This window comes from Phasianus colchicus, chromosome 9 (assembly GCF_987193195.1).
Source record: "Phasianus colchicus chromosome 9, bPhaCol1.hap1.1, whole genome shotgun sequence".
NCBI lineage: Eukaryota > Metazoa > Chordata > Aves > Galliformes > Phasianidae > Phasianus > Phasianus colchicus.
This window is the reverse complement of record NC_143444.1, coordinates 19,171,038-19,195,339: the sequence shown is the minus strand read 5'-3', so window position 1 is coordinate 19,195,339 and position 24,302 is coordinate 19,171,038. Positions and strand designations below refer to the sequence as shown.

At 41.5% G+C, this 24,302-nt stretch overlaps 1 protein-coding gene across 1 annotated transcript; it reads right to left on the bottom strand.

The window, feature by feature from the left end:
- Positions 1-53: 53 nt before the first annotated feature.
- On the bottom strand, positions 54-21,688 carry LOC116236052 (vitellogenin-2-like). The gene is made up of 35 exons (XM_031604569.2): positions 21,600-21,688; positions 21,255-21,275; positions 20,971-21,122; positions 19,155-19,406; positions 18,828-18,989; positions 18,570-18,718; positions 18,199-18,349; positions 17,919-18,076; positions 17,674-17,839; positions 17,065-17,190; positions 16,579-16,797; positions 15,962-16,179; positions 15,748-15,845; positions 15,217-15,341; positions 14,488-14,589; positions 13,774-13,893; positions 13,485-13,674; positions 13,059-13,152; positions 12,143-12,328; positions 11,777-11,921; positions 11,063-11,291; positions 10,799-10,974; positions 10,300-10,605; positions 9,918-9,965; positions 9,683-9,769; positions 8,759-8,971; positions 8,526-8,668; positions 7,032-7,170; positions 6,192-6,327; positions 5,026-5,212; positions 3,277-3,368; positions 2,814-2,905; positions 2,573-2,732; positions 1,349-1,510; positions 54-383 (listed from the first exon to the last, which is right to left on the bottom strand). Exons 1-35 carry the CDS (start codon positions 21,637-21,639, stop codon positions 265-267), a joined length of 5,163 nt encoding a protein of 1,720 aa, XP_031460429.2. The 5' UTR covers positions 21,640-21,688; the 3' UTR covers positions 54-264.
- Between the last annotated feature and the right edge of the window lie 2,614 nt (positions 21,689-24,302).

Genomic DNA, 24,302 nt, shown 5'->3' with positions numbered 1-24,302 from the left:
GGTTCTGATTGGGGCGGTACGCGTGCAGGAGGAAATAATCGTCTCCACTGAGGTGCTTTTAAAGAACAGTGTTTTATTAAAAGATGAAACCTGCTTAAGGGAATCCACAGTTATTGTGAGGAGCTCAAAATAACTGCGGAGGAAAACAGCGTAGTGTGAAGCAGGCTCGGCCTCGGCTTTGCCGGCCAACACGGTTGTGTCCGCAGTTCGGCAGTGAGCGCTTACGCCGATAAGCAAACGTGATGCATCGCGTGATACGGGGCGTCACGCTGAGCACGGCTGCTGGGCACAGGCGCACGCCGTGTGGGCATCGACCCTGCTCACCAAGTCCTCCGACTTCTGGTCTAACCTCACCTGCCTCTCCTCCAGCTCGAGTGTGGAGTCTGTAAATGAGAGGAGAAAGGAGCCGCGTGAGGGGTTTGTTAATACGTCGAGGTACTCGTGCTAACTATGATCAACCTGAAAGATTCACAGCTTTTCACATCGGCGTGTGAGTGACGTGGTGTTACATAAACAGCATGAAAGTTCATCCCAAAATGTGTGCTTAGGTACAGCTCTCCACAAAAAGTCCTGAAAGTAAGAGTAGACTCGTGCTTGTGTGTTCAGTGTGTATCGCTATTGAATTGATGTAATTGTTACAAAAGTAAGTTCACTTCTTTGATCATTTATATTAGGTAGCATGAATTCTAGCTAAGATGCTTGCTAATAAGGCTTATTTGCTGGTGTGCAAAGATTTTGAAATATCCCATCCTCATTTTTTATCCAGAGAGGGTGAAATGGGATGCCTGAGACTGCCTAAGACTGAACTTTTTCTCCTATACACATAAGCTGAGTTTATGTATCTACATCCCATGGAGCCTTAAGGTGGGCAATGGCTTTGTATTTCACTGTGGTGAGGAGGAGTAGGGAGCAGCATAAGAGTAGAAATCATAGAATCATAGAAGTATTAAGATTGGTAAAGACCTCTAATATGAAGTCCAACCATCAACCCATCCCCTCCACACCCACTAATCCATGTGTCTCAGTGCCACTAACCCATGTCCCTCAGTGCCCCATCTACACAGTTTCTGAACACCTCCAGAGACAATGACTCCACCACTTCCCTGGGCAGCTTGTGCCAATGCATCGCTACCCTTTCAGAGAATAAATTTTTCCTAATATCCATTTGAATCTCTGCTGATGCAGCTTAAGGCCTTTACCTCTCATCATAACTAGTTACAACTAGTAACTACAACAACTAGTTAGGTTGTAGAGAACAGCAAGGGCTCCTTTGAGCCTGAGGAATTGCATCCTAACGCACGCATTGTGCTGTGCACATGTTGCACAAGCACAGAGTTTGTATACTCACCAGATGGTACACAGTGGAAACCCACAGAGACAGGAACAGTCCTGGTTGCTGAACAGCCTTCTGCACAGCGTAAAACTGGCTCAATGGAAAAGCATTTTGAGGCCTTTTTGTCAAATGCAACTGGCTTCTCAATTTTGACAAATTTCCTCTGCAGCTTGCAAGCTATAAAACATGAATTCTTTTAAATAAACTAGAGAATTTCTATGAATAACTTTTTTGAATTCAGTATGTAGTATTAACAACAATTAAGACCAGTGAACATATTGAGGGACACAAGATATATAAAACTACTCTCATTGAAGGGAAGGCTATTTTCTGTCAAACTCTGTGAGAGAATGGGGCATTTGGGATACAATCCCCAGCACAGGCACAGGTGAAGAAATAAAAAAAGATAGATATTTGTGAAAACCTTGCTCAGCTGACCCTAAGCTTTACCCAAACTGTGACAGCACTTAAGTTTTGTTGTGGCTCCTACACAACCATACGTGCACTTCTGCACTGTGCCTGTCATCACAGCTGAGCATGCCTAGACCACGTCTTCAAGGGAGACTGATGGAAGAGTATGTTCCAAAAATGCCACGGCTTGCCTGCAGAGTTGGTTCCCATACAAAATGCGGTGTACCCTACTGTGTCCAGTTATGTGTTTTCATACAGGAGCAAAATGGGAAGAGCAGTCATTCACAGGCTGAAAGTTTCAGATTAATTCCATCTTTAGCCTGAATAAATTAAAATAATTATTTCCCACCACAGGTTCCCTCTATGTTTTTAGCCAGAACTAGATATGTAGATATCTTGTAATGGGATTTAAAAGCTTGAAATAACATAACGGAAATTGAAAAAAAAAAAAAGAAAGAAAGAAAGAAAAAGAAAGAAGGAAACAAAAACCCCACAACTGTTATGGACAAGATACAATGTCTTTTGTCAACAGTCAAACCACCTAGCTTCCATATTAATTTATCAGCTTAGGAAGATTTATGTTTATAATTATATCTAGAACACACAAATTTCAACTAGCTTGGTAATGTGGAAGAAGTTACACAAGAATGCAACAAATCCAGATTTTGCAGTGAACTGCCAAACTCGGGGAAAAAAAAATTTAACTTTCCATTCATCGCAAGAAGAGTAATGACAAAAATAATATGATAAAATAAATTAGTTATGTAAATCTTACGGTTACTCATGTGACTACTTAATTAGTAAGCAGTAATGATGGAATCTAAATACCTCCAGTACATGCGTCTTCTGAGATGACCCAGGACTGAGCAAAACTCACTGCATCTTCAGCTAAATATCCACTGGGCATTTGATACTCCCTTTTCTTCTCAGCATCATATTTTCCACAAATACCACATGTTTTTCCAACCATCCAGAAAGCAACCTGAATCTTTGTGGAAATAAAGAAAAGACACTCTTAGGTGTTTTTCTTCTAAAAATAAATCCTCTGAAAATAATAATAAAAAAATACCTCAAGTTTATGTCCATCATAATATAGTTTTTCTACACCATATTCAGGGGCTTTTAATGACAAGCCTTCCTTTTCACTGCTTATCAGCAGACCTGCAACAAATGAGCAAAATGAGAAGTTACTATTTTAGGATCCAACCTTAACCACCAGTCAGATTCTTGGGGCCTTAGTGCAGTCAGTGGGTAGGACAGGGGGAGATCTGGTTGCCCATTCTTTGAGTCTTTGTTGACATCATAAGGGTACGTAGCCTTGCACTATATGGTTTACAGATACACAGGATTGGCATCTCTTTCTTTGCTCATCTTTCCTATCACTCCCATGAAAGTCAGGATGAAGTTATAATGAAATCATCTAATTGTTTCTCATAATAAAATGATCTCTATCTTGAGAGAGGTTTGCATGATCATGTAATTTTTCAAAAGAGCAGAAAAGATTAAACAAAATATAAAGGTGAGTCTCCTACCAGACTTAGATTTGTATGGTACATCTGTTGGGGTTTGAACACCGTTAATCTTCAGCTGGATTTGTCCACTGGAAACATACATGTCAACCTCACTTTAAGTAAAGAAAATGAGTGTAAATAAATGCTTGTGCTTCTCACCATTCAGTTCACAGTTTCTAATCTTGGTAGAACCAATACTGCAGAATGCCTGAATCACTCTGAGAATTACCTGCTACCTTGTGTGAGGAAAGTTAAGAGAACCCAGGAAAGCATTCCAGGGAGACTGCTCACAAAAGCTCTTTCCCTGGTCTCATCGAGTTCTGAGTGTCTGCTTGTGGCCATAGTTCAGGCAGTCAGACACCAGACTACATGGATCCTTGCTGCAAAACAGTATAGTTCCTCTTATGTTCATATAAATTGAAGGTGCTTTACATTTCAGAGGAAGAATGACCTCCTTACATCAATTATAATCTCTTACAGCTTGAATAGCCTGTGTATTGTAGTATATTCTTGAGAGCAGTGTTTGTTCTAATGAAGTCTGATGTACAAACACATCAAAAACACATCAGTACACTTGTAAAAAAAAAAACAGTTAGGAATGATGCAGTGACAAGGAATGTCTTTATCACAAAAAAGTATGGTTAATAAAACAAGCATCTTTCTGGTTTTTTGGTAAAACAATGCAGGGAATACCAGTTTCTCTCTGTTTCTCTAACATTATGACACAGCTAGACAGACAATTTTCAGATAATTTTAAACTGTACGGATCAAAGTTTACATATGCACTTTGAAGATTATTCCCTGTGATGACTTTGGTATGCATAATCCCATACTACTTAGAGTATCAGATTATATTTTTAAAAAAGAGCCCGTGGCTGTTCCAAGATGAAACAAAGCATGTCTTAAATTAGTTTCAAATAGTTTTGGAAAATTATGTATCAATTAAGGGAAAAAGTAAACACTAGGGGAACTACAGGCCAGTCAGTCTCATCTCAGTGCCTGACAAGATTGCAGAGCAGATCCTCCTGGAAATTATGATAAGGCATGTAGAAAACAGAGGGGCAATTGGGAACACCATGGCTTCATTAAGAATAAATCACACCTGACAAATTTGGTGGCCTTCTATGACAGGGTTACAGTACTGGTGGATAAGGGAGGAACAACTGACATAATCTACCTGGAATTGTGCAAAGCCTTTGGCAGTGTTCCACATGACATCCTTGTCTCTGAGTTGAAGGGACACGGATGTGATGGCTGTAGCACTCGCTGGATGAGGAGCTGTCTAGGTGTTTGCCCTCAAGCAGTTGCAGGCGATAGCTCAGTGTCCAGGTAGAGACCAGTGATGAGCCATGTTCCTCAGGGGTCGATATTGGGACTGGCACTATTTAACACTCACTTCTCAACATCACTGATGACTGCAGATATTAACTAGTCCTAGTTATTAGTTTAGCACAGGAATTCAGGCTAAATTATTACAGTAGTCTCTTTTGGATTTATAGTTTATGTTTCTACCTAATTACTAAGAAATAAAATGGTTAAATACTAACAAATTAATGAAGAGTTTCAGACAGCATATTTCAGAAATGAAGGACTTTTCAAAGGAAAAGCACAATCCCAATCCTCAGTGATATTCCTAGAAATCTTTCCACTGACGTCAGTAATTTTTCCATGAGCTTTATGCTAGTACTGATCTGCCCAAACAACCTGGTCTTCACATTTATAGCATCATCAGCTTGACTTCTATCTGTCATTACATTTGCAATTACTTACTGGCTGGCAAGTCTGACATTTATTGCTGTAAGGTCAGTAGATTCTTCGAGTCTTTTTATCATCACCAGAAACTTCAATTCTGGACTGCAATCCTGAGTCAAGATGTGGTAACAATTTGCAGGCATTGAATAGTTAAACTCAACTCCATTGAAGGTTGTTATCATATTTTGGGAAACTGAACAACGAGCTGAAAAAAAAACACAAAAGTAAACATTTTGTATTTTTAAGACAGTTATTCTATTTTAGATTTGTGTATTGTTCTTATTGTTTTACTGTTGAACATTTTCTGGTTTTACCTACTCCCATGTAAAAGAAAAATGATTCCTTCAGATTCATTTTTGAATTTGCAAATCAAAACTTAGTCAGTCCACAAGCAGCACAGCGACCCATTCACAGTTCAGTCACTGAGAGAGAAATTCTGCTCAGAATGGGTGCAGCTCTCTGCATGTGGCCTTTTGGCTTTTGTAACTTTGTTGTAGTCAAAAGAATTTCTTGACTGTTGTTAACAATTCTCATATCACGAGAACAAGAGTAAATTCAGTGACAAGTGTTGCTGTTATGTATATTGAGACATAATCAGGAGTAGAAATGGTAAGAAAATGGGGAGAAGAAAAAACAACAAACAAAACACTGTAATAGATTTTTCCCTTTTTCACTGTAATTGTATTTTGTTGGAAATTCTACTTGCTCCAATTAAAAACTGTTTTACATCAATTTTAATTAACAGACCAATTTTGGTGTAAGGCCTTTCAATTTAAAATTTAACCTATGTATCTCTTAAAGACTGTAACAAAAAATGATTTTTCAGATTTCACCTTCAAGAAGTGAAAGTAATGGGTGCATTTTTGAAGCTGGTTTATCTACTGTGTAACAGTACTATTCAAGTAGAGCACCCCAAGACGGAGTCCACTTAAACATCTTTCTAATAAATTTTTAAATTCTTTTCCTCCTGGAACAATATCTGCAGTGAAGTTTAAATAGATGTACTGAGAGATGTACTGTTGCTGTTTGGCATAGAACTGAACATTTACTCTTGCCAACACAAATTTATTTTTCCTCACAACTTTGCAGCCTCATAGATATTCATTTTAGACAGAATTACTTGCTTGTGAAGTCCAGCTGATTTTTGAAGCTCTAAATACTTGCGCAGATAGCTAATTGCTGACCTTTAAGGTTTTCAATGATTGAAAAGGCTGCTTGGGAAAAGGTATTCCAGACGGAGGATGGAAGCGTTGTGGTTGGTATATCTGAACTTGAAGGGAGTGGCAGGGGAAGTCTGATGGCTCTCTTGTAAACTGTGAGCTGAAAATCAGTCAGAAAACAAACATGAATGAATGCAAATGTCATATGCAATGTGGAGATAGGATAGAATTTTCCTATAGCATTCATACCTGTACTTACTGAAATCTAAACTAGAATCTAGATTTAGGTCAGAACTTAAAATACATCATGTCCTCTCTCTACAGCACAAAATATTTTTATAGCTTGACACATCTGCTATCAATAGAATAGCAGTGTTATAAATTAAGTTTGGTAGTTATCAATTCACAAGTTTTTCATGAGTTGTTCATCATGCTCACAGTCCAAATGGTTTTCTTACCTGAGATGAACACTTTTTCTTGCCTATATGTTCAGGGCTATTGTTTGGCTGTCAAGATTACCTACAGCCTGCTTTCATTATCTCTCCCAAGGCACAGCAAAACCTGCCTTCTTCCTGAAGAGTTTTGGAGGAGTAGTCTCCTTAATCAGTAATTGCTAAAGTGTTATCAATATGATTATGGTACTGTAGTCTCTTTCTTATTTCATGTGTTTACATACTACTTGTGAGAAAGAAGCTTTTTAAGACATTTTCATAATGGAATCATCTATGTGAAACAATGCCCTCTTGATGGGGAAGCTTCTTTATGGATCAATAAATGAAAAATTTTTTTAGATGGTGAGTTAAAAAAGCTATTAATTCTCAATTTCATAAGTACTTCTGGACAAAAGATGGTAGAAATAGTTACCTCAGGTAGCTTCAGGACCACATCGCAGGTTCTCGGAGATGTCAGAGCCATCACCATGGCTGCTTGGTGAGAAGGACCACGCTGCCGCTTTTGGGAGTAGCCAAGCATATATGCAGCTCCTGGAAAATATGTGTAGAACCTGGAAAAGAAAGGAAGTAAGTGATTGAAACCATCCATCCTTGAAAAGATTCCTTATCAGTCGTTCAGACTAAAACAGCCCCTATAGCAATATGCACTCTGCATTGGATTTGCATTATGTAGCAGGGTTTCTAACACATGGTGTTTTGTATGGGGAGGGGGATGGGAAGATTTTAACAGTGTTAATGGGTGAAAGAGCCTTCAAGAGACTGAACAGCAGCATGATATGAGAAGAAAAGTACAGCTAACTAGTTTTAAAGACTTACACAGTTAAAAAGTGAACTCCAATTAAATAAAAACTAAAAGACAGATGTCCTAAAAAACAGATAACTGGTTATTAATGTTTTGATCCTTCAATAATCATTTTTAGCAGGGATTGTCAATCTTAGCACTAAGATTGTCAATGAGATAACAGAGGGATCTCTATACTCAGACATTATATGCTTGGGATTCAAATAGAGAAATACAGGAAATGTTGCTAAAAAAGAAAAAAAAAAAAAGGTGTAGTCTCAGGTGCAAAACAAAGCTGAATTCTGTGGCTATGCTCCAGCATAGTCAGTTGGATGCTTTCCTCTGCTATAGTAATGGCAAGTAACAGCACATCAAGGTAATACAATCTAAGAAAAAGTTATCCTCTTCAGAAGGCATTTGTTAACTAAATCACTCATACCCCTTTAACATGTGTTGCCTGCATAACCAGATTGTTATATATACCTGTATTTTGGCATCACTGTTAAAAAGATGAGGATTCATATGGGTCTCTGCATTATTGTGGGTAAAATGCAATGTAGGTAGGTATAATGGATGAATGAATACAACAGATAATGAATGTAATATGTCAACATATATGGATAGATACATATAAACTGAATACAGTAGTTTTCTTCTACTAAATGCCATGTATCACTTGCTATTTACTGTGCAATAAACCATATGCAAAATATTCACATCATCTTCAGAAACTGGAAGTAAATTTCCTGTGTTAGGAAATGAGTCTCTTAAGGCTCACTGTACAGTCTGTAAGAGACAAGTTCCTCTAGAGAACCAAATATAGGCTTTTGCTCAAAGCTTACATTGATTGTGAAGCATCAGGAGACCAAGTTCCTAATTCAGCACTTTAAAATAAAAGCCTACCGGAAATTATGTTAATCCCATCATGGTCTTTGTTATCTTGCAAACAAAAAAGCACCAAGTTTTGATGAAATGAGTGCACAGAGAAAAACAGACTTGTCATCTGATATTATAAACTCATATTGATTAAGGGAAATTTTTCCAGCTCAGATTTGCAGAATTGATTCTATAATATCTGAAGCATTGACATAGTTGAATTCTTCAAAAAACAGAGTAAAAACTCACCATCTGGCAGTTTTTCGGACACTTGAAGGCACTTTTGACCACTCCACTTTCACCTGTATAGCTGGATGTGCAGCAAATTGCCCTGTTGCAATCTGAGTAGCAACCTTATAGTCCTGGCAATCTTTACCCCACTTAAGGGTACCCTATCAGAGGAGAATACATATTTTGTGTACAAAGCACAGTAAGATTGTTAAATTTCATTTACATTTGAGCTGATCACATTTAAAACCTACCGATGCTTTATGGGAATTTACTACTGAAGCATCACCACAGAGTTTCCACCTGTTTGATTCTGTGATGCTTGAAACAAACACCTGCACCCTCAGTCTGGAGGCCTGTCTGTCAGTGTACAGTACAAGCTGGTATCCTGTCGACTGCTCATTTCTTTTGATGGCACGAAGAACTGCAGCCAGTACTGGTGACTTGCTGTCTCCCAGGAACATAGGCTTAAGTCAGTAGAGAAGAGAGACCAAAGATGTAAACAAAGCACTAAAATTGCTATATTCAAATCACAAACAAAAAAGCATTTGTAAAGTTTCATTCAAAAAGTCTTTTCATATAAACTATATGACAGCATCATAGACCATCACACAATCAATACAGGTTGTGTATAGTTTTGCTTTTTCAACAGAGAGCTCTTACAACCTACAAAAGTAAAACACTATAATGTTGTGAAACTTTTGGTAGCATAATTTCAGTATAACTTTTTTTTATAAAAAGGAAGCATGAAGTAGAACCCTGTTGTGTAAAGAACCAGCACTGCCCAGCTCAGCATTGCTGTCTTATCAACCTGTAGTTTTGCCAATCATCTTTCTGATAAAAATTGTTTAGACACCTGCTTAAAACTGAGATAGTTTTTTTGATGGAAGGATCTGAGAAGGTCATGCTGTCCAGAGCGGGCTACTTGCACGTGTAGCAGCCTGCGACTCCTTCAAATTCAGAGCCCTTTGGCAGCAGCCGCCCTGGCTGTTCCTGTCCTACCAGAACTGAGGGACAGAGATGCCCACCTGGCCAAGGAGAGCAGCAGTGGGACAAGCAATGAAGTCTATGGAAAGGTTGGTCCAGATGGAACTGGCAAGGGCATAGAGTCAGCATATTTTTCCTATTCAATTATCATAAACATACATTAATTACTTCTTGTATATAAAGACTCTCACCTGAGACACAGGTATGGAGATGCCTTCATTGCTAGATGACGAAGAAGAGGAGCTGATGCTGCTGTTCCGAACATTCCTTTGTGGGTCCTGCAACAACAGAAAATCACTCTGAAGTAAGCTGTTTATCACTGCAAATTATTGTACAACTTATTTCTGATGATTTTATTCTCACTAACCCAGTAAAGCTAATGAGAGCAGTTATAGGCCTTGCCCACAGCATAAGCAGGAAATATACCTGTTCATCTGCTGGCTTGAACCAAAACTGGTAAATGGGTAGATCTGCCTGTGAAGATGAATAAAGTGTAAGAAGATTCAAGAGAAGAAAAATAACTTTTGACAAATGCATTAAAAAATCAGTATTGAGTATGGAGAAAAAGCAAAATTAGATGCAAATTTTAAAGCATTTTAAACTAAAATCTTCTGGAATGTGAAATTCTGAACTGAAATGCTTCAGAGAACCAGAGAATTGAAAACAGGAAAGAGCTCTACTAGGTTACCTCGTCCACACTGCAGCAAATTGTTTTTCACTGATCCATTCACTATTGGCACAATTTCCTGATTTCTGGTACAGAAACATTCACCACAGAAATATAAAAAATTCAGTCTGAGTGAATTACCTGTTGATTGAAATATTCACTGTCCACATTGCAGAGCTTGTCTCCAGAGCTGTCCTCTCTGCTGCTGCTGCAGGTCTTACTGCTACCAGAGCCAGTGCTGCTGCTGCTGCCAGAGCCATGCTTTTTTCCAAATTGCCACATCTCATCTTTCTCATGTTTATTTCTGGGCTCCTTACCCTCAGCAGAGGAATCAGTAGAAGATGAACTGGAGAGGGGGGTTGCACTGGGCTCTTCCCAGAGGTCTGTAACTGCAGCTTTTACTTTACTGTGAATCCACTTCTTATGATGACGGGTTTTATTTGCAACCTCCAAAAACAGATCAAAGAGTTTGAACAGCTTATATACAGCTTGCTCTGTAACATTTCTCTGGCTGTCAGACAAGCTGCTCACCACAGCCTTTCAAGGAAATACAACCTCTTTGCCCCACATGCTGCAGACATTGTACCTTGGTATCATTTGAGAGAAACTATTCCTACCTTCCATGCTCAAAGTCTCCTACCTTGAACACATTTTCAATGCCTAGAATCTTCTTCAGTTTAGCTTTAATATTCTCATACAGAGATGGCTCCTTCTCTTCTTTAGGTCCTGAACTTGTTGCATCAATTATTTTGGAAGCTGCTTTGGCTCCTGCTTGTATCTCCAGCTGTATTTTTTCAGTATCAGCATCTGTATGAACTAAAGTCAAGATACTTATGTTCCAGCGTTGCGCTATTTGAGTATTATTCACAGACATTGACAGAAAAGCTTGTTTTTGTTACTGTACCTGGCTTCAAAACTATTTTGGCTTCAAGTTCTCCAACTAATTTATTCAGAAAGGTATTTCTTAAGAAAGCAGAATTCCGTGACTTCAGGCTGAGACAAGCGGAACATCCCAAACTGGCTAATTTTCTACAGAAGACGTGTGCATAAGACCTTTGTCCTTCACCATGATGATGTTCCTCTTCTGAACCTTGCAGGTGTCCTTTGGATATCACACTGTGAATATTTCTTTGCTGCATTAAACAAAAACATGGTAAAATATTTTACAGCTCTCAAGATCTTTTCTATATTCTTATTAATGATGAAAATGATGACAGCTTTGTCTGAGAAAGGAAGCATTGCTTAAAATTATACACCCAAGCATTGGAAGAAGTGGGGTTTCTTCCAAAACATAATTATAAAATCATAGAATTGTGGGGGTTGGAAGGGACCTCCAGAGATCATCGAATCCAACCCCAAATGTGCTGCAGTCAGGTCACCTAGCCAGCCTTTTCCAGGCAGTGCTTCTCAAACTAACTCCCAAATGAGAACCTCCAGGACTTGCTGGTGAGATAAGAGTCTTCCTGCAGCAGTTCAACATATCCATCCCATGCTAACAGTAGGCCTGAGAAGCCAAAGAGCACTGCAGAGAATGGGCTTCTGCACTTCCCTGCAGGGATTCTCTTGGGATTTGGGAAGCTGTCTGTTCTCTACCTGCCTGCAGTACAGGCCTTGTTACCTCCCAGCTTCTGGCTCTTGAAAAGATTTCTGATGACTGGAAATGCTGGTTGGCGACAGTTGGCATTTCTCCTTTGGGGAGAATAGGAGACTTCTTTTCAGAATCTACTTCTTCCATGTTTCTTGAAATAGCATAAGCTTCACTCCTATGGAGGTGATAAAAAGAAAGCAAATAACATCTAATTTTGCTTGCCACCACCATCTTTAATACTGGAGAGAGATGAGCAATGAAAAAGAGAATACTAAGCTTCATATGGAAGCCAAAGTACAACTCAGTCTGAAAATGAGTTGTACATTCATAATTTATAAAGGAGAGCTCACAATCAGTTAACACACAACAAGCAATGTATGGTCAACTCTTCTGTACCTTACAGCTGCAAGCTCAACTTCTTGATGGCAGGGAAGGGTTTCAATCTTCACATTCTTCTCTTTCATATTTATCCTGGCATCAAATTTCATTGTAGTGTTGGCACTGAACTCTGCATGAAGTTCAAGACCACTCTGAAGGTACTGTGTATTAGTACCCATCATCGCAATCATATGAAAATATACTCTGAAAGTGTGAAATAAAAACATGCATAATTACAAATTAATATACACATTTTTATCTTTGAAATGCAGAATTGAATTTTCATAGTATTCTGTTTATTGCAAGAACTACTGCTGACAGATTAAAAAGATGTAACAGGATAAAAAAGCTGAAGTGCCATTGGAGAGTAAAAGGTTTTATCTGATGAACAAAGTGAACATGGATCCTCTCACTGCTTTATCACTGATACATTGCTTGAGGACAAGCTAACATCAGAATCCTCCTCTAGCTACCGATTTTGTCTAATTGCTTATTATTATCACTGTTCTTATTATCATTATTACTATTATCACTGTTAGTAGAGTTGCTGTTGCTTTTCTCTATCTAGAAGTGTTTTCCTTTTCTCCCCAAAATCTCCCCAGTTTGCAGCTTCCGGTGATGAAGAAAAGAAATTATACATAAGCAAACATGTCTTCACAGCTTAGTAGCTTTGGTCACTGAACAGGTACAAGTGTGAGCATTTTCAGCAATGGCAGAACATCACCACATTCCTTTTTGACACTGTGCACTTTGCTAGGCTTGCAAGGTCACAAAGCATCACACGATTGTGTTGCTTTCTTACAGGTTCACTGCTCAGGACTTGTACAGCCACCCCAAATTTGGGACAAACAACATCCTTATCCAACACACCTACTTCAAATATAAATATAAATAAATGTGCGTATATACACATGAAAATATACATCATTCATACTTTGGCTTGATATCAGCATGAATATCCATGTTGGTTTCCAACAACTGTGAAGGTCTGAAGTTGTTGGATAATGGTGGTGACATCTGAATATCAACTGTAAAAGACAGAGAAATTACATGAGCAGAGAAAAAAAAAATGCCAGACATAAAATTTTTCAATTAACACAGTAGTTAATACACAAGCTGTGCTTCTACATTTTTAAATACTTCCCATGGTTATTTGAAGATCATAACGCTTGAAACAGAATTATACAAATACGTCCTAAGTGCAACATGATAATTACTTCACAGCCCCTTTGGAGGTTCTTGGACACTAGTATTTCCACATTAAAAGAGCATTTTTCAAGATTACAGAGGGAATTAATTCCGTAAAGGGATGGAACAACAGCTGCTGGGAAGGAATGGCTGTTAGGTGTCCCACGCTCACCGGCGGCTGCAGCCTGGGCCAGCGCAGCACCACACATGCTGAGCTCCAGCGGCAGGCCCAGCACCGTGGGGACGGCATGCCGCAGCTCGGCCACCACTGCTGGCAGTGTCCATCGGCCTGAAACACCTCGCTGGACCTCCTCCACTGCTCTTTTCACTGCTGGCTGCCAGCTTGACGATCCAGTTAGACTCTGAAGACAGAGAAATAGGTTAAATGAGCAGGTATGGTGAGCTGGGGAAGGGAAATTATTCAGCAACACAGACAGAAAAGGCTACAGCCTTGTCACTACCTTCATGGCCTGCTGAATGATGCTGTTGTCAATGTCAATGAAGGCAATCTCCTGGCCCAACACTTTGATGTAAGCAGACAGCAGAGGATCTTCAGGAGGCAATTCTTTCCACCCCTGAAGCTGCAGTGTTAAGAAGAGGTGAACAGAAAGGGAAAAAACAGTTTCTTAACATACATCATTGTATTAACAAAGAGTAGATCACATCTGAAGCATACTGCAGTTGCTTAGCCAAAAAAATGGTAGATATCTTACAGGCATGAACTGATGTGTCCTTTCTCATGTTGCTTAACTGACTTCAGTGGGTGTTTCCCTACATAAGAGTGTGGTGAGATAATTTTTTCTTCTTAAGTACTGGGTGACACCCAAGGGCTCATAAACAAAAGTCTTATTCACTAACCATTTTAAGAGAGAAGAGCAACCACTTACTGTGTTTTAACATACACTTTAAACCACATGAATTTTGCCTAACATCATTGTCATCATCTTTTGTACTGTACATTAAGGGCAGCTTTGCATGGTGTGCTGACACACATTGAGTGAAAAGATGGCATCTGTGCTCAGTGTAGGTACAGTCTAACTAAATACATCTCTCTGTGACCAAACAGGATGGCTGACTGAAACATCAAAGGGGTGGCTAGGACGGTAGCTGATGCAACCATGGTGCTGGTGGGAACTGTCTATTCAAACAAATCAGAAGGGTGGATAAAGGCATACCGTTTTACCAAGTTCCTTCAGTGTCTTGTATGTATCATATTCAGCAAAGGGAATATTCTGTTTCCTGATGATATTGGTTAGGCTTTGTGACCGGAGAGCCACCTGTAGGAAACAGCATGGAGCATCACACCTCAAGTACCAGAAAACTCAGGAATACCTTTGTACCTGACATTACACTCACCAAGGCAACACTAAATGCATACTACATGAAGCCTCAGCACTTATAAGGTTATGCTTACTTGGCAGGTGACTGCTGGCTGTGACTTCAGATGCTGAGGGCGTGCTGAGCTAGCTTTGCATTAGTCAGCAGGGATAATTTTAGGGCAGCTCAAAGATCAGTGCAGGCTGCAAAACTTACCCAAGAAGGTGAGTTAATGCCTGCATGCTGTTACACGGAGCTTTGTGCTGCTGGGGCTGCATTGCTGCCTGAAATTTAATTTCAGCTGCTCGTTCCCTGTACTTACATGTACTTACATCCCGGATGTCATGTGATTTTAGGTAGGCAGACAAATACTCTGCTATGTAAGCTTTCCTTTGCTCTCGTAGATTTTCATGCCTATACTGAAAGTGCTCATTCCACTTGTCAAGAAGCCCAGATACAAGTAAAATCATAATCATTGTATAAATTTTCCCTTCCACATCAATCCTCTCAGACAGTCAAACAATCCATGCATTAACAAGTAATGATGTCTGTAGCTGGGTTGTAGCTTGTTTTAATGAAATACTTACTTCTACAATATCTGTTGCAGTATTTGCGTAATATCCTCTTACTTTTGTGATTATATCAGATGGAAACATAGTGTTGGGACTGTTCATTAGATAGACCCTCCAAATTGCACCAGCTTTATACACATCTATAACAAACAAAAAGCAGAAGAGATTTTTTTAGGGTCTCTAAGGTATCTGGTAAATTTAAGCTACCTTAGGTGCATGCTGTACTATACGGCAAATGACTCTGCCAGTATTCAGCCCCACAGGTCCTCAAGCTTATAACTTCAAGAAGGGACCTTTGTTTGAGGGCAGAGTCAAAAAAATCACAGTGATCAAAGCAGAAGGTCTAAATCCATGCGCAGATACTTCTTTCCCCAGCAGATACCCAAAGAGTAGTAGAACACCTTCAGAGGATTTTGCATTTTAGGAGGCTCTGGTGCTTTATTTGAAGGGTGCACTAAGCCCACGGCAGGATTTTGGATGCAAATTATGAAACACAGTAGAAGCATTGAGCTATGTAAGCCTAAGTGGTGAGCATCTGGTACTCACAGGAATAACCACCAGCATGAATGATCTTGCTGTAACGATAGCTCGACTCGTCAAGTCTGGAGCCCAGAAGCTTAATGGCAATGTTGCAAGCAGCAGATCTGAGTAATAAAGAGTTAAAATCATATGAAGATAGTCAACTGTGACCAAATTCTTAGAAAACTGAGAAAAATTTATATCACCATTTGCAACTAAAAGTTGTACTTCATCTGCTTACAGATTGTAGAGCTGTGGTATCCCACCTACTGCCAACGCCTTCATGTGTGAATATGTGAAACTGGCTACTTGTAAGCTGGTTTCCGTCAGCAGTGAGTTGGCCATGGCTGCCACGACAGGAAGAGAAGGCTTTGCTTCAAAGAGGACAATGCAAGCCATCATGCGCACGTTAGGAGCAAGTGTGTTGTCCATAAAAATTTGGAGAGTGATCTCCCTAACCTAGAGGAAGAAGATACAACCTGTGAATACCTCACAATTCCTCAGGAAGAGGTGTTTCCTGAACTGTTCATGTCTGATCCGCAGTGAACGGTGAACAAAACCCAAAATATTGAGCATGGAGCCCGTCACTGAAAATGAAGATATTGCTTGGTGCATAATAAACAGAGCTGGAAGAGCCATTAGCAACAGCGTTATGGTGGGTGAAGCAACTACCTTCCCAGGATGTCGACAAGGATGGGATAATAACAGTGATTTGCAACATGGGAAAGAGGAAAACCTGTTACTATAAAATCTTCCCAGAGTTCCTAACATCACCCGATGGCTTTATTATCCCTTCATCACTAAGGCAGCCTAAATCACACCCTCAAGGGTAACCAAATAAATAATAATTTCAATTACTTTTGCAGGGTCTTTTCTGGCTATTTTCCTCAAGGCCAGCACGGCATCAGCATGAATTCTGCTCGGTAATTCTGCAGCAGCAAGTGAAAATGTTGGCAGAAACTTCTGGATTTGTTTGATACTGGCTGGCTCTCCTGCATTGCCTATAGCTTTCAGGGCCAAGACCATGTCTTCAACATGGCTTCTGCTGGAAGCTTCAGCAGCAAGGTCATGGAGTGGCTGAAATCAGAGCAGGCTCTTGTTAATTACATCAGGCAGCAATCCTGCAATAATGCATAAAAATATACACTGCCATAGCAAACAAAATGACTTCTCGTGCAAAACCCTCAGTAAAGCTGTTCAGATTTTTCTCCCAGATGGACTCACTGCTAAGAGTGAGGCATGTAAACACCTCGTTGCCAAACTTTCGGCATTGTGAGAGGCAAATTAGAGGCATTTTAAAAATTTCTTCACCCCTAATGAAATAATAAGAGTTGAGACACCTACCTGAAGGAGTTCATTAGGACAAAATGAAGGCTGAGCACAGTATTTATTTACCAAGCTACCATATCCCAGGTAAACAAGTACTCGCAGCATTGGTGCTTTCAGAATTTGGGGACAGGTAAGAAAAGTCTGCAGAAGAAAGAAGTAATAGTCATTAACATTTTGATTTATTAGAGCTGGTATGCAGTGAAACATTTATGTCTAAAAAGTAAATAAATAAAATTACTTTGGATTTTTCATAAGTATTTTTAGTATTTCAATCAAATGCTAGTGATTCAAGCTACAATTAAAGTAGAGCTGCTCCAGTTCTGATGCATGCACTTTAGGTGTTGGTTACTTTGTGTTTTCTTCAGTCTGTCCAATTTTTTAATCCACATTTTGGCAAAATGAAATCAAAAGCAATTTTATGATGAAAGTTTTTAAAAATATTCCTTACAATTTTTTTTTGCAACAAATGTTTGGAAATATTTTCTAAATTATTTTCCATTTTTGTTAATAGCTTGCATTTTACAAAATAAGAATAAAGCACGTTGCGGTCTTTTCTTATAGCTGTGTGAATTCACCTCCAAAATGAGTGGCAGGGTAGCAGGTGCGAGGATAATTTGTACTCACTGAGGCAACTTCTAGGGTTTTCTTATTGGGCATGACAGAATGGAAGGCGAGAGGGAGAGCCACAGCTGCTTCCCAGATATTAAGATTCTTATCATGAATTTTTTGTTTGAGGAACTGGAACGTGTCGGTAGCTCCAGCGGCACAGACAGCGCTCATGAACCAGTGCCTGCCAGGGAGGGGAGGACTCATTACTGAATTGCTCAGCACTCTTCTGGTTGAACCCCACCTGCCAGCAGTGCAGTTACCTGTATGGTGGTTCACTGGCAAGCTGCACCCACACAGACTCGATTTGATCCACGGTCACTACACGAAGCAACTGGACCATTTGTAAGAACTTAACTGAAGCTTCTGTAGTGCTTCCTTCTTCATTATTCTGAACTAATTGTTGCAGTGTTTCTGTTAACTGTGTTGAAAAAACAGAAAGTTGAAAGATGCCATGCCTCAGATTTTCAGAGCTGTTAACAGGTCAAATGACCAGTAAACATCATAAATAATGAAAAAGTGTGAAGAATAAGCCTCTTCTACCTGCACATCTGCATTTTTGACTCTTGTTAGAGGAATTGGCATCTGAAGCAGCCCTTCTGGGAAATGATAACGAAGACTCCCCTGGTTTTGCAGTTGAGCATTTGGTGCCTTTATGGGAATGCTTTTAATGTCAACCAGAACCAGTTCTTGTCTTGAAGAGAAAGACAGAAATGCTTCAGAGGCAGTGTGGCATATCACATGAGAGCTGGGCATGTACAGTCAGGGACACAGGATGAGGGTGCCCAGCACTGCAGCCGCACTGCCACAGTGCAGAGCAAGCCTGGGTTTGTGCATTGCTCTGCACTGTCTGGAAACGTCACCAGACTGATGAGAGCTTTCGCTACCATACTACTGACATTCACTGCACTCACCTGGCTTCCACAGCTGCTATCCCATCGGGCTCATTGAAGGGGGAGATCTGGTACATCTGCTCAGACATGGCAGACGTCATCAAGGCTCCGCTGTCATAGTACTTCATCTTGTAAGTGAACAGCACCGTGCCCTTCATGTTTCTGACTTTCTAAAAGTGCAGAGAGACACAGATATTAAATGGGAATCATTAACTGATTACAGACAAGCCAAATTCCCTGCCAGCACCAGCAGAGAGCGGGGTTGGGCACGCAGCCTACCATGGGGCAGGTGGGGCAGGGTCGGATGTAGGCCATGCCTGTGCTCTGCACCACGCTGTCCTGGCAGTCTGTCAGGTCCTTGCTCTTGGAAATGGTGGCACGGTTATTCTTGCTGTCGTCCTGGATAACATATCTGGTCTGGCAGGTGCCTTCAATCCCAGACTGTGAGTGTTCATAAAACATGACAAAATTTCACTGGAAATTTCACTTTCATTACAGCAGTATATAGGTCAGTGAAAATTACCTGGCAAGGGTTATGTGTGGACAAGCTACTACGTAACAGTAAAAGGAGCATAAAAGTGAAATCAGAATGGGAAAGAAACAAACCTCTTGTAGTTCATACACATTTTGTGACTTTCTGATGGTTATCTGCATCATGTTCAGAATCCCTCTCACGAGGTTAGTGCAGAGGATGGGACAGTTCTCAGGGCTGTAAATACTTCCCACTCTTCCCTCAGTGTATTCAAACTTGAAGGCTTGGCTGAAACAAGCAGCAATGGTCCCTGTGAGCTTTGGAGACAGAGTGAAGGGGTCTCTGGGCCAGAAGCCATGGTATTCCTCCAGCTTTGGTGATCGGATCTGTGAACAGAATTAGGAAAACATTCATCTTGTTCACTCAGCTTGAAACAGTGCAATAACAGTGAAACTGGACTCTCCTAGTCCATGGCCAGGTACTTCTCCAGCACTCAGGAGGTGTTTTTCTCCTCAGACTCTTGCACCGTGCCTAGGACACCACCTTAAAAATCAAATTTCCATAAAGGATTTCTGCCAGAAAAATAAGGTAATGCAAGCAGTGTCCGGAACTTCAGCAAGCATAGTGAAGCTTACTGGGTAGTGAAAGCCTGGCTGCCAGCGATCTGTATGGAAAGGGCATCTCCCATTTTCCCCAGTTTTTCAGCATGTTCTCCCTTCAGTCCTGCAAGTCAGCAGGCCATCCCTCAAGCTGCCGACCTAGACTATTTTGGTGCTGCTCCTGGTTGAGCATGTCCCAGAGCAGCAAAGCTGCGGCAGGGCTGCTGGGGAAGCAGAAGCAAGCAGGGAAGCGGGAGCTGGCAGCTGCTTTGCAAGTGGCTGTCATCACTCGGAGCGTATCAGGCTGTAAAACTTGCTTGCAAGTCCTGGACTGCTCCCTAGTGGGAAGTGTGTGCCTGCACACACACACGTACACAGTCACACGCGCAGACATGCCTCCCGCCCTCCTGCACAGAGGCGCATGTTCCTGTGCAGAGGGAAATGGTGTGGTTTTAGGGCTCTATTTTGGGCTTTTTAATCAGACCTACAGCAGTGGCTTGCCTCTTAAAGAAAATCCTATTCAAGACTTTTGTCTGTAATTGCTGAAGTTATACCAAATTTAGTGAGGCTACAAAAAAATCCTGCTGTTTTTAAAGTGTGTCGTATCTGAAAATAGATATTCCCTCTCACTTTTTCAGTAATAGATGCACAGAGTTACAGATTCAGTAAACTCCTAGGACAAATGCTAAGTGCCCTCTTAGAGCTCTCTCCACAGAGCCCTCCCTTCTCTATCGTCTTTTGTCCTGTCCCAGTTTCTTAAGATGTTTGTTTTAATCTTTTCTATGTGTAACAGCACTTCCAGATCTGATATCATTATGCCAAGCGAGAGCATTACCATTGTAATTCTTCACATTTGAATTAAAGTCTACGTGAAGAATGTCAACAGGAATATAATGGAGACAAATGTGAATTTCATTTCTAATGAATGAATTTTAGCACTGAGTTTTTCTCAGGCCGTGGACCGGGCTAAAAAATATGGATTTCTCATACCTGAATTTTCTTCATTTTCATACTCAAGTTTATTGTTACCTTTACTAAAGCTATCCTAAGGGCATTGCCTGAAAGCAGCAGCTTGCCATGTCTTTCCATGGAGCAGAACCTAAGTAGGATCTGTTAGTGGGCTCAAGCACTAGAGCAGCTCTGCCTCCCTCCAGAGACTTGCAGGGTGAGAGTGCTGCCTGAGCAAAGCCACTCAGGCACCGGGATTGTAGGATTGTCTCAGCACCTGGAAGGGCCCTAAGGTTTTGTGCAAGGTTTGTATCCCTGTCTTGTTTATTTTTCCAGCAGGAACTATGTCCCAAGCTGTGTGGTGCAGGAGGAGGGATGGGTTCATATACCCATGGGAAGTTACCTGCAGAAGATGGTCGCTGCGAGATACACGGCTGATCTCCAGCCTGCAGATCAGCTTCAGCCCCGCTGCTGCCAACCCCTTGCCTGGCAGCCCATGCAGGATGAGGCCCTCGTAGTCATACAGGTAGGTCTTGCTGGTACGAAAACCAGGCACTATTGAAAAATAAATTACAGAAATGCCTTCTTTACTATGACTGCTGTGCTATTAGCCACATGAACCGTCCCAGCATTGGAAGGGGTGGGAAGGAGGTACATACCACTGGCAGATGGGGAGAGTGCACTTACCAAGGTTATGCTTCTGGGCCCCTGCATTGGAGGAAAGAGAAGGGTGCGTGAGGAAACCCAAACTCTGTGGGCACTTTAACATTTATTGTTCATTTAATCAGTGAACTGATGGCAGCCAGCACTGGACTTCTGGAGCACACCCCTGGGACTCCAAGCCTGCTCCAGCCCTGCTCACTACATGCTGCTGTGCTCAGGCACAGAAATCCAACAGCTGACAGTCAAAATCAGAAAAAAGCTTCAGCAGATTATGCTGGGAATGTCCCTGAAAGGTTCTGAGGAGGTGCCCCTTCCTGACGAGCACAGCAGCCGTCGTGGCTCTGTGGTACCAGTAAAGTTCAGACTTACCCACAAGGGCGAGCACCAGGGCCAGGATGAGTCCCCTCATGCTAAAAGTGACTGAACACTACAGGGGAAATGTGCACCTTTTATAGAAGAATTATTAACAAGCCCAGGGAATTCTGTTGAGTTATCAGTTTCTTATCGACTACTCCAACCCTGTTGGTGATAGGGCTGGGAACTCCTGACCAAAGTCATTGCTGTGCCAAAATCATCACAGGCAATCTTCTCACCTCACCATCTAAATGCTTAGAAAGCACCTTTTGGAACAGATGGTTAAAAGTATTAAAATATCACTAAAGCCAAAATATTTATTGTGTAAGGAAAATTACTATCATTACTCATTGGAAGCACTTGGTGCTATTGCAGCCCACAGTAACTTTGCCCGGGTTATCCTGACCTGACCAAAAGGCACAAACCTTATCTAACCAATAGTGCTTCACAAGGATTATGCAAAGCCTGGACAGCACTCCTGTGACACCACACTGATGCCCTTTGGCTGCTGCACACACTGTCATCCACATCACTGCTCCCTGAGGGTGGGGAATCCACCCAGCAACACTAACTCCCACCACTGTCACAAAGGCCGCAGCAAAAAGCAACCGCTCGCATACACGTCTCCCTTACCTGCCTTTCTTACCAGGACCACACCAGTGTTCTTGCCAGCCACGCACAGACGTGAGTGAGGAGAGACTTGGTGGGGCTGCCAGGCATTGTGGACACAAGGCTCCCAGCTGATGAAGATGTACAAACTCTGGTTTGCCTAAAAAAAAGGGGCAGCAACCTCACAAAGTGTGCACACAAACTGGGGAGGGAAACCAAAGCTGCTTCTGAACCACTGGGAAGGGCTGGGCTCACAGGGCACAGAACTCATCTCAGTTTTAATCAATGCAGCAGGGACTCCTATTCAAGACAATTTGGTTTTCCTAAGGCTTTTCAGATTTTATAATTGAGCAGTTGGGATTTAATTTATAATACCTGATACACTAGACTTAGTTTGTTCATCAAGGATGTTTTACCGGTACTGTATCCTGGTTCTGTTTGTTTTAACATTTTCCTCTATCAAAGTGACAGAGTTTGACAGAGAAGCTAAACCATGCAGGCAGTGAGCAGCTCCAGGGAGTTGTGTCATGTCTTCTGAGATTTGGCAAATGGTAAATATAGCTAAAGGATTTGCACACACATCTACAGGCACCTGGTGGGGGGCTCAAAATCCAACATACTACTGAATGTTTATATGCAGCTGCACGATATAAAAATGAAACAATCAACCAACAAACCCTACCTATGTAATTTAGCCATGTCTAGACTGTGAGGTATAGCAGCTCATATTCCAATAGAGAGGGAGGTTGGAACCAGCTCCCTCATATCTCTGGATGTAATTTCCAAACACTACAGACCTGTCAGTGAGGAAACTGCCCTCAGTTGTGGCAGAGCCCTTTCCCAGCAAAGTTGGCAATCCCAGAGGAGTGTTTCGTTTTCATCTCTTGCTCACTGTTGCATTCAGCCACCCCACCCCAACATCCAGGCAGTGAATGCTGCACCCTAGCACCCTGCCATACTGTGGCCCAGACAGGATCCTTTCTGATGCTGCCCCACAGTCTGTCAGTAGAGACTTCATCTTTGTGGGTTTTTCTGTGTGGAACTGGATCTTCTAATCTTCGTGGGCCATTTCTCCAGACTGTCAACAACAATTTAAACTCTCATTATGGCCCCTCATGTCCCCATGTACTCATATACTCACAATACTCACACCTCTTCATGATTTACATTTCTTCAGAGGATATAACCTGTATTAAAAAAAATAATAATTAAAAAAAAAAAAATTGGGGGGGGAGAGGAAATAAGAAAAAAAAACCCTCCATTTTGAGGTAATGATCAACTCTGCTGTGCTCAGGAGCAGCCATGAACAGAATTTCCGTGGAGCTCCAAACAGTGCCTACAGTACAGGGCAGGATGAGGCCAGGGCCCCCAGCAGCCACACCACAGCTTTGGCTGAGGAAAGGAGCCAGAAGCCCACCTTCGTGAGAAGCCTCTGGTGTGCTGGATGCCTCTGGGCAGGGCTGTGCTGCCCTGGAATTGCTAGCACCCATAAGCCCCGATGCCTGGGTTGAAAGCCCCTCAAGACCTTTCCACCACTGCCCGGGTGTCTGCCCTTCATGCTGACTTTCCAACAACTTCCCTTCAGTATCAAGGATGTTACCTTTCCAAATAAAAGCCACATACAAACAAACACTGAAGTGTCCATGCTGCTGGAGAAAGCAGAACGGCACAACTTGCATAGAGCTTTCTCAGTCCCTTTGCCCAGCAACCAACTTTCCATTCCATGTGGTTAGAGGGAAGTGCAGTTTTGCCTTCGTTGGTTGCTCCTGATTTTAAGAATCAAATCACTAATTTCTCTTTTAACTAATTTACCAAAAAACGACAGGCATGCAGCCTGCCAGTATAGCCCAGAGCAGACAGAAAGACCAACAAGGAGCACACACCTGGAACCCTATGGCCTCCAGCACCTAGGGCAGCCGAGTACATCCCTCACCATGCCCAGAGAGATCTGCTGCGGGTGGGCTTTGCACCCCAGGTCTGCCCAGAGACTCTTGACTCACACCAGCTTCTGTGTGCTGTGTGTCAGGAACGTCACATTTCCTGCCTCCCTCAGAGCAACCTTGTCCATACACTTGAGGTTCAGGTTCATTCCCTGAAAGCTGTTCCCTA

Bases quoted from the DNA above. Each gene is read 5' to 3' on its own strand.
- LOC116236052 (XM_031604569.2), bottom strand. From the start codon at position 21,639: ATGAGGGGACTCATCCTGGCCCTGGTGCTCGCCCTTGTGG. The intron at 21,276-21,599 runs GTAAGTCTGAAC...CCTCCAATGCAG, and splicing joins CCTGGTGCTCGCCCTTGTGG to GGGCCCAGAAGCATAACCTT. The intron at 11,292-11,776 runs GTAACAAGGCCT...TGTTTAATGCAG, and splicing joins CAAGAGCCAGAAGCTGGGAG to CAAAGAAATATTCACAGTGT.